At 36.8% G+C, this 10,774-nt stretch overlaps 2 protein-coding genes across 2 annotated transcripts; one reads left to right on the forward strand and one right to left on the reverse strand.

The window, feature by feature from the left end:
* Positions 1-873: 873 nt before the first annotated feature.
* LOC125058357 (protein ALP1-like) lies at positions 874-3,385 on the forward strand. Its single transcript, XM_047662434.1, has 2 exons — positions 874-1,296; positions 2,253-3,385. The coding sequence occupies exons 1-2, from the start codon at positions 1,004-1,006 to the stop codon at positions 3,136-3,138; spliced, it is 1,179 nt and encodes a 392-aa protein (XP_047518390.1). The 5' UTR covers positions 874-1,003; the 3' UTR covers positions 3,139-3,385.
* A 396-nt stretch (positions 3,386-3,781) lies between these two features.
* Positions 3,782-5,372, reverse strand: LOC125058401 (piggyBac transposable element-derived protein 2-like). Its single transcript, XM_047662483.1, has one exon. The coding sequence runs from the start codon at positions 5,259-5,261 to the stop codon at positions 3,939-3,941; it is 1,323 nt and encodes a 440-aa protein (XP_047518439.1). The 5' UTR covers positions 5,262-5,372; the 3' UTR covers positions 3,782-3,938.
* Between the last annotated feature and the right edge of the window lie 5,402 nt (positions 5,373-10,774).

Below are 10,774 nucleotides of genomic sequence, written 5' to 3' on the forward strand. Positions count from 1 at the left end.
GTAGACTACGTTCTTGCTCTTCTTCCAATTCCGCTTCCATCATAACTTGAGCTATTTTCATTTTTGTTATAATTTTACGTCGCTCAGAAAACCTATTGTTTTTGCATATCCAAGCATAACATGTTCAATCGACGATAATTTATCTGCTTTTGTATTCAAGTACGTAATCACTTTATCAACAGGATGTTCGTTAACAGAAGTCCTTTTTCTGGAACCCGAACGTGAAGTATAACGTTCGGATGATGCTACTGAACTTGACCGTTGTGTTGAATTTTCATTATAAGATTCGGGTTCAGTAATATTTTGGGTATCAGATACGCTTTCTTCTTCTCTTGCCACATTAGTATCAGTTGGAGCAAATCCTATGTGATCTTTTAAAAATACCATTGAAGATGCCCACTGCCATTTGCTGTAACGACTGTAAGATTTAAACGCACTTTGGCCTGTAGTGGTTTTTGTAGTTTATAAATATTTACCATAAGTGTCCCGTAGATTTTTCCATTTCATTTTGGCTTCATCGCCTGTAAAAAATATAGTTTATTTATAATCTATTCAATTAGTTTTATTCATTAGTTATACTTAGACCAGTTTAAAACCCTGAATTTGTTTAGGTTAGTAAGGTGATAAATACTGAGGAATCTTAAAAACCAAATTTTTTGTAAAAATGGCTTAGGGCGTGGACCCATGTCTACGGTGCGGCGCCATTCGCCGTGCAACGGTATGGCATCGCCACCGGTGGACGGCGCGGCGCCGTGCCGCACCACGGTACCGCGAACGGTGCGCCGTCCATTGCCCCTCATTCGATCGAATCAACAGCGAAATATCGACTGAGGCCGTGGCCCCATGTCTACGGCACGGCACCGGCTACCGTGCAACGGCACGGCGCCGTCGCCGTGACACGGTACGACGCCGTGCCGCACCACGGTGCCGCGGGCGATGTGCGCGGGGGGCAATTCTCAGTCGATATTTCGCAGTTGTTGTACTCGGACGTGGTTATCTGGATATGGATCACGAAATTATTCTCCTGATGTTACTAAGACGACGAATGAAAAAAAAACAGAAACAGAGGAAATTTTGGGTAAATCCATATATTCTTACAATGAACCAAGATGGAGGTCATTTCAAAAGGAAATATGAAGCCCTAAAAATATGTGGGAATGAGAAATTTTTTGAATATTTTAGAATGACCATAACAAGTTTTGAACAACTATTTACCAAATTAGCACCTCGTTTACAAAAACAATACGTGTTCAGAAAACCTGTTGATCCTATTGAGAAGCTTGGTTTAACTGTCAGGTAAGAATAAAACGAACTTATAGTAAATCAAAATATGTTTATTATTTGTATCACAGGAGTTTCAATGCGATTTTTTTCGCTCTAGAGTCGTGGTCCCCTGCGATGTTCTTAAATTATCTAACTAGATTTAAGAAAAATCGTATTCGGACTCCTGTGTGTTTGATAAGATATCGCTTAAATTATTAGATATGTTTTCTATGGTTGAATTTGGCGAAGTTTGGTCACGGACGCTTGTAGATGATGGATTGTGAGTTGTTTGATAAGTCGCTGTAGCTTCTTGTGATCTTTGGTAGCTACTTTGATATGCTGTCTGGTAGCCGCTGTATGACTGTTGATTGTATTGATATGTGGGTTGATTAAAATCTGTCAATATTTGCATTACACGACTTTGATAGATCAATGTTTGGTGGTCGTCTAGTTTTTCCAGAAATGGTAAAATTGATTTAAAAAAAGACACATGTCTGTTCTGTGCAATTTCTAAAGTTTCGATAATTTTGTTCTCAAAATCATCTTCAACGTATTTTCTTTTACGCGTAGGTGTAGCATAAGGTCGGTATCGTGACCTAGTATTTTCATTTGTCTTTGGACCTTCAGACTCTTCTTCCAATATACTACAGTCTGTTAAATTTGGTGCGTTTTTTTTTAAAAACATCAGTTGTTTGTGCAAATGATATTCTTTCAAGTTCTTTGCACCAGCTCCAGATTTGTTCGCAAGCTCTTTCTTTTTCATGTATTTCATGTAGTTGTCTTTGATGTTTGTCCATTTTTTAATTATGTCATGTCCTGCAACAATAAAACATTAGGTTAATATTTTCATGACTACATGTATTTATCATAGGGTATACAAAGTGTTAGCCAAAGTATAAATTCAAAAAAGCAATTCGAAAATTGAGCTGCTTAAACAGTTTGTGGTAACACTGTTCTAAGAAACTAGTAAATATATTTTCTCTTTTCAGGTTTTTGGCAACAGGGAATTCATTTAGAGATATGGAATTCACAGATTATCGAGGAAAAAGTACAATCAGCAGAATAGTGCAAGAAGTATGTCGTGCTATTTGGGACATTCTTTTATCTGAATGTATACCGACAATAACCGAAGAGCTTATGGAACAAATAGCGGAAGACTTTGACAAAAAAACAAATTTCCCAAATTGCATGGGGGCCTTAGACGGGAAGCACATTCGCATTAACAGTCCCGCCCACAGTGGATCTCTTTTTTTCAACTATAAAAACTATAATTCTATCGTGTTGCTGGGACTAGTCGATTCTAAATACAGATTTGTGTATGTCGATATTGGAGCGTATGGAAAAGAATGTGATTCGACAATTTTTCAGAACACAAAACTATATGAATTATTAATTCAACATCGACTCCCCATACCAGTTTCAAAGCCTTTGCCAGGCCTTCAAAAACCAGTTCCGTATGTCTTTATTGCAGATGAAGGCCTACCGTTAATGAGTAATCTAATGCGTCCATACTCAGGGAAACATTTAAGTATTGATCAAAGAATTTTTAATTACCGTTTGAGTCGGGCCAGACGAAATGTCGAGTGTGCTTTTGGCATACTTGCAAATAAATGGCGTATATTTCACAGGCCTTTAAACGTCAAATATGATTTTGCAACAGACATTATCAAAGCATGCTGTGTATTGCACAACTTTGTTGTATCTCGAGATGGAAGTAAAATGTCCGAAGAACTGTATATCGATGACTCCTTTTTGGACTTGCGACAAACTATAGATGACGTTTCTTTATCAAATCCAGTAAATATAAGAGACGAGTTTTCTAAATATTTTAATAGCGATGTTGGCGCGCTTAGTTGGCAATTAACCAAAATATAACTCAAAACCAGTCACGAAAAAAAAAGAAATTCCTACCTGCCTTCTATTATCAAGACTGAATTCCTATGTGGAAGAGACGTCATCTCAAAGTACACAGGAACTGTATGGTGTACAACCATTATTATAGATCTTATTACAGCAGCGCAAGTTCTATTTCTGCATAAAAATATATCTCGATGAGACCACGACTGTACCTACTCCATTATCATAAAAACATTAAAAACAAATAAATGTTAGTACTCACCCAGTTTTGTTTTTTCTTTAATGTCCTTGTCATCAAATGATTCAAAAATGTTTCGGCAAACATCTTTCCACGCTTCTGTTTTTAAATGTTTGTCCTTATAATTGTCATTTGTCTTGTCCCAGAGCACTGTACGTGCCTCCACTAACGAAATAAAGAAATCTACATCGATATTTTCCACCATTTTGTTTTAAACACATTAAACACATGCACGCACGCCACCTGCGAAATATCGACTGAGAATTGGCCCCCCGCGCACACCGCCCGCGGCACCGTGGTGCGGCACGGCGTCGTACCGTGTCACGGCGACGGCGCCGTGCCGTTGCACGGTAGCCGGTGCCGTGCCGTAGACATGGGGCCACGGCCTGAAAGGGGCACTTAAATGCATGATTTTATGCATGATTTTATTTTTAGACCGAGAAAAAATATATTTTGGAGCCATGAATATGCTGATTTAGGGAAAAATAATAAAAAAAATAGTTTTTTTTATTTTCATAGTTATTTTTATTAAAAACCATTTGTTGCAGAACTACAACACTATGCACTCACTAGACAATAACTACATATGAAAATTTTTAAAACAATTTTTGGTTGTGGTAAGACAAAGAGCTACTCCACACTTCTCACACCTGTTTTGCGTGTATCCCTTGCATCCAGGCATTTTGCATCTGCTGCGAACACAATTACCAGGCCAGTGACCAACATTATCAGTCCTTATGTCCTTAGGAGGAATATGTTGAGCTGGTCCTCTCCTTTTTTTTGCTTGTATTTCCATTTCAACACTGGTGCTGGTACTTGGCCTTCCTCTTTTGTTGCAGAGTTCAAATGAGTTATTTACTTTGGCTAATACCTCAGCTAGTTCCAGTCTATAGTTACATAGGTTTAGAACTGATGAATTGGCTTCAGTTGTTTTTAAATTTTTATACACAAGCCAAGAATTTATTACCGTCATGTCCAATAAGTGGTAAAAGATACGAAGATACCACTTTCGGCTTCTAATTGCAATTCGGTACCTCCCAATAAAGCTATCCATTAGGTCCACTCCGCCCATATGGGCATTATATTCCTTTATTATATGTGGGCATGAAATTTTAATTCTAGTCTTATTTGCCTTGTCAAATCTTTCTACTTGGCCCACAGGTTCAGCTCCAACATATGAAGATAGAAAAGTTACAACTTTATTGTCCTTCCAAGTAACTGCTGTCAAATCAATACCGTCAAATTCAGTCATCTGCTCTTCATAAGTTCCACGAAGAACAGATTTCTTCATCATTGTTTTTTTGTCCGGCAGTTTGCAGTTCACTAACCTGTTAGATTGCACAGTACCTAGGCTATAGATTCCTTGTTTGGCAAGATAGGTAACTAAAGGTACAGAGGTGTAAAAATTATCAAAATAAATTATATGATTTATATGCCTTGGGACACCTCTAGCAAGCCGGACTACAACATTTCCCACTGGCCCAAAATCTGGTTCATCTGGAAGCCGTTCATTCTCTTGGCCAGTATATATTTCAAATTTATGAGCATAACCTTTCACGCTGCACATCACATATAATTTAAACCCCCACTTATGGGGCTTATTAGGTAAATACTGCTTCATGAAGTGTGCCACTTTTGTGGCACACATCAGTTCATCAATTGAGAGTTTTTGTTCCATAGGAACTAAAGCAAATTTCTCATTTAGATGGCTAATTATAGGCCTTATCTTATGGAGCCTATCATGTGTTGGGTGTTCCTTGGGTAAATGTTTCTCGTTATTGTTGAAATGTAGAAATCTACGAATAGTCTCAAATCGGTTGACAGTCATTATGTCCTTGATTAGTTGAAAACCTACAGTATTTGACCAGTATAGCCGTACATTGGGATATTTTATAACAGACATGTATATCAGTATCGCCATAAACTTTCTTAGCTCAGTTTCATATAAATTTAATGGTTTAGTCACATTTTTTTGAACGGAATACAAATTAGACTCTTCCACAATCCTTTGAACTATTTCTGATGTAATAAAATATGAAAAAATACTATAGGGAGTACCAGTAGTAGCCTCATCCTTCAGTTCAGGTGGGTATGTAGTGTCTCCATGAAAAGCTGTCTGGTCAGAATTCAAAACAATTTTTTTTACCTTCCATACGAGTCCTCTCATAGTTGCTCGGCGACTAGCTTGACTTGTTGAGGGGAATGGAACCTGTGGCACTTGATCATTTGCTGTAGCTTCATTTATCAATGGCGGGTCTCCTGCCATGAATGGATCATTATCGGGGTCATCATTTTCCTCTTCTAATGGACTCTCAAGATCGTGAAGCAAATCGTCTCCATTTTCATAAAAATTCTCATTACCTTCTGTATCCGAGTCCTCAAGATCATCTTCCGAAATCTCTTCATCATTTATTAGAGCTAAATACTCTTCTATTTGCTTTTGATTCAAGTATGGCATCTGAAAACCAATAAAAGTGATAGTTAGTAACTAAACAGGGACATTTTCTAGTAAATGCATATTGTTGCAGATTTACAACAACAAAATAAACAAAATTTCCGAACACACCAAAAGTTTTTTTTATAACTTATAAATTGTACTGAAAAGAAGATGAATTATTACGTAAAATAACTAATTTTGTTTGAACGTACCTTCGAAAACCAAATAATTACACTGCAACGCAAATACACAATTTTCATCCGCTCCAAAATTACGATCGGCTTTGATTTGTCAAAATCAATTTAAATTTGACAGTCGTGAAGAAAAAAAGTGTGATGCCACTCGATTAAATATATCACCATGATAGTAGTAATCCTGCAACAGCATGCATTGAACTCATACTAATAATTTTATGGTCGTTTGAATGGTATGTTGCAGTTTTACTACTTTATGCATTTAAGGGTTTGGCGGTAGTCGTATTTAGTACAGAATTGAAAGATAATATAATAATATAATAAAAGATAAAAACTTACCACTTATGTTACATTTTTCTCCTATCTCATCCCATATTTTATTTTTCATAAATATATTTTTATAATCCGTAAGTGACATATCATACAAAACTGGATTGCACTTCACCATCTCAATAAATGAACCGTTATTCGTTCGTTTCGATGACGCCATGTTGCAAATGCGTCCTTTCGCTAAGGAATATCGTGCGTAACTATTGTCATGTTAACCCCGCTTGCGGAGTGAGGGGCGGGATGCATGCCGCTGCTCCCGCGCAGTATGTACCTCTACCCACAGCGGCAGCGAATATCGCTCAGGTCGCTCTAGCCGCGGTACTTGATACCAAATCCTGAGCGAAACCCGCGCGGTATGTACCTCTACCCACAGCGGCAGCGAATATCGCTCAGGTCGCTCTAGCCGCGGTACTTGATACTAAATACCTGAGCGAAACCCGCGCGGTATGTACCTCTACCCACAGTGGCAGCGAATATCGCTCAGGTTTGAATAGGCCTTAAGTTCGTCCGCGCCCGAGGCACTGCCAGCAATTGCGACCGCTTACCCCGCCGAGTGTGGTTATTTGGCACACGCAGACCCAATCTTTCCAACATTTCCGCATTATAGATTTTACCTCTAAGGATCTTAAAAAAATGGCCGCCCATCTAAGATCTCCCACACACCTTGTAGTTTTTTAACTAACTAAAAATAGGGTATGTTCGATTTGTTTCAATTGTTTCTTTTAAATGAAAAACAGAATAACATTGTCGTACATTTTAATGAGACATTTTTAATAAGATTTCGTGTTGTAAATGATAAAATATTTAAACAGTTAAATGTAAAAAGTTAAATATGGTACTCTATGGTATAACCACTCTCACGTACGGGCCGCGCGACTGTTTTCACGTCACCTGTACAACGATTCGCGCGGCCTAGACCCGTGCGCACCGCGCCCGCTACATCGCAACAAAATCTAATATATCTGTTGAAATATAATAACTACAACTATGAAAAAAATACTGCATAACAGGTTAAAGTATATAGATTAAAACACATGTTTTAATAATTGGATATTGTTAATAGATTAGTACTTAAAACGGGATAAAATATTTGAGCCTGAGCAAAAATGCTTATATGTTTTATAGATGTAGGCCATAAGCAAAAAATATAAACGATTTCATCATGAGAATAATTTTACAAAAAACTAGACTAATTATCCTTTCAAACGATGCCAAGATGTTTATATTTATTCAACATTGAGTAGGGTAATAAATTAAAACAAAACAACCACTTCTCGTAATTTTACCATAGCCTCTCGAGTCGCGCGCTATGACTTTTTGTGCCAAGATGGTTGCCTTAGGTCTACCATACACCTTTAAGTGTCGTTTTTTAACTAAGTAAAATATAGGGTATGTTCGATCTGTTTCAATCGTTTCTTTTAAATGAAAAACAGAATAACATTATCGTAAATTTTAATAAGACATTTTTAATAATAAAGATTTGTAAATAAAATAATTAAAACAGTTAAATAAAAAATATGGTACTGGTATTAAATAGTTAAATGTGGTACTCCATAAAGCAGCCTTCAATGCATATATTTATGTTGCATTCTAGACACTTCCATACAGTTCTTACAGTGACCTTTCGCTGGGCGCACATCCAACAGCGAGCTTGTTTATGCCCATTTCTCACTGGAAAGTGTCTGTGTTTAGGTGAGGTCTATTGGTTGTTGTTGGTCTTGGTCGCGGTGTCAGTGTCAGTCCGGTTCGAGATGTAATAAGTCGGGGTTCCGTAGTCAGGTCAATATTTCTGTGTATTTTTAATAAGTCTTCCGCCAGAATTGTCCTAAACTGCCTATGGGAAATTTTGGGATTTGCGGACTTAAAAATAACAAAGCAATTAAATAATGCTGCATTTAACATGCGACGGAAAAGTTATTTGTACCAAATTTTGTTTTTTGTAAGAACTGAGCAGACAGGAATTGATCTTTCCTGTCCACGCCTCCCATGGATTTATTGTAGTCTAGGACAATGCTTGGCTTAAATTTCAGTCGATTGTGTTTTGTCGAGATCCGATTTGGAGGTAATATAATATCGAGATCAAGTTAACTATGTTAGCATCTCGCCATACACATATCGACAAATGGGAACAGTAGCTAGCCACTACTTCACCTTGTCGAAGTTCCGTTTTTGTCAGTCTTTAATGAATTTTAACCTTTTACTATTTTTTTATTTTTATTTATTTTTTTATATATTTTTATGAATTATTTATTTTCGTTCGTTTTTAAAGACTTGTATATCAATGTGTAGCAATACTTTTTGCAACACTATAATCAACTGGTGGACTGGTGACTTGTAATAACAGGTTTTCCCAACCTTTTTCAAGCACCAGTCTCTCAGTATAATACATAGCTTTAAGCTTATTGTCAAGTTTATTATTATTATTATTAATTAAATTAAATTAAAAATTTAAAAAAAAATCGAACTAATACCCGATTCAGCCTTAGCAGGTTTCGTAGCAGTCAGTATTTTGCGTTTTAAACATCGCGCTAGTAATGGGCAATTGTAAAAATTGTCCAATATTAACGTATGTCCACGTTGAACTAATGGCTCTACCAAGTCGTATACAATGTTGGAAGTAGCATTGCTGGCACGGACTTTTATATTTCCAGTCGATGTTTGGTCAATCATTTTAGCCTCGTCAGTTGAGGGACTGGTGACTTGTAATAACAGGTTTTCCCAACCTTTTTCAAGCACCAGTCTCTCAGTATAATACATAGCTTTAAGCTTATTGTCAAGTTTATTATTATTATTATTAATTAAATTAAATTTAAATTAGTTTTGTCGTTGGTATCGTCAACTTTGTTGGAACGGTCATTGTTATTTTCAATCGATGCCGATGGTTTGTCAGTGGTTTCATACTCGTCAGGTCTGACGTCATTTGTAGTTGCAGTCCTAGTCTTTTCTTATCCAGCATATTATTCCAGAGATAGCCACTGGAACACTCGCACAACTCGTAAGTTTTCACACTTGTGCAGCCTTTGACAAAATCTTCTGAGCGAAGCCTAGTCACTCATGTCACTTCAGAAGGGATTCGTCAATTACTATCTCTTGTGATGGACATTATAAACTGGAAAATTTGTCGTTAAAATAGTCAAATATCGGCAGAATTATTATACAAATCTTTTGGTTGGCGTATTGATTAGTCTCTGTACAAAGTTTGTACATAAAGTCATTGTCAATCATCATATAAAAAATGTCGATGATACGTGTCGTGTCTGTAAGGCCTACAACGCACTAGCGGCTGGCCGCGATGCGGTGTGCTGCTGCGGTAGGCCGCGGTATATACGGTCTGCTGTAGTGGCATGCCGTATTCCGGCTAACCGTCCCTATTGCGGTCTGCCGCAATCGTCACTCGTCAGTGCTTCTTCTTAACCCTAGAAAGATAACGTTATTTTTTTGTACTGAAAAGATAAACATGCGCCTGAGAGGCGCACTATTTTAATAGCAGATTTTTTTAATGAATGTCAATTATTTTTATTTCATTCACTACTGTAAATTGTTGAATTATTAATAAGTAAATAAAATACATAAGTATTATCATAAATTTTTATTCAAAATATGAAAATTTGTAGGTTTTTAACAGGGTAGGTTTTTTAACAGGATTTATAAACCCTTAACAAAAATTAGAAGTTTTCTGTACTTAGGTAGAAATTTTTAAAAATAGGTAATTTTTATAGTGTTTTTTCTTATTAATTAATTAATTATTGTATAATCAGTCTCAATTTTAAAAAAAATACTGGAAAAATCAACGGCTAAAGACAATTGTTGCAACCATCTTTTTTATGTTCTCCGCACACTGTCTTTTTACATATTGTGCAACTCATCTTGGACATTCTCTTCTTTTTTTTGTACATAAGCTACAATACCGTCGAATTTTAGCTGGAGGTTCCTCATCAGCTTCTTCAGACATATCTCGGTTAGTTTGTGGGAGGATATTCTCAACACTTTCTCTTGCATAATCTCGTCAGTTGTAAATATCTCAAAGCATGTAAGTGGTTCAAAAATATTTCGAGACATGCGACTAGGCCCTCTATTGGAATGAACTATATTGATCACAGACGTTCTTCTGTTATTTTGTCCTTTAGCAGTAGCCCAAACATGCCTATTCTTGCCCCTGATCACATCATTAGGCGGCGTTGGTCATGTCCAGTATTTTCAGTGACATTCTGCGATGAAGGATCATTCGAATGTTTATAAATCATAGCTTCATCTACGTACTCATCATCAGTATCGCTTTGCACATTGTCTTCACTTACATGGTCCTCGATCTCACTGTCACTGCCGACATCTGCGCCTTCATCTTCTTCATTCAATAAAGAAACAATTTCTCTTTCATCCAACACTCTTCTGCTCGCCATGATGCTAAAACGCTCCTAAAAACAATTAATTACAATAAGTAATCACCAATAAAAA

Source organism: Pieris napi, chromosome 18, assembly GCF_905475465.1.
Source record: "Pieris napi chromosome 18, ilPieNapi1.2, whole genome shotgun sequence".
Lineage (NCBI taxonomy): Eukaryota > Metazoa > Arthropoda > Insecta > Lepidoptera > Pieridae > Pieris > Pieris napi.

Bases quoted from the DNA above. Each gene is read 5' to 3' on its own strand.
- LOC125058357 (XM_047662434.1), top strand. From the start codon at position 1,004: ATGGATCACGAAATTATTCTCCTGATGTTACTAAGACGACGAATGAAA. The intron at 1,297-2,252 runs GTAAGAATAAAA...TTCTCTTTTCAG, and splicing joins AAGCTTGGTTTAACTGTCAG to GTTTTTGGCAACAGGGAATT.
- LOC125058401 (XM_047662483.1), bottom strand. From the start codon at position 5,261: ATGTCTGTTATAAAATATCCCAATGTACGGCTATACTGGTCAAATACT.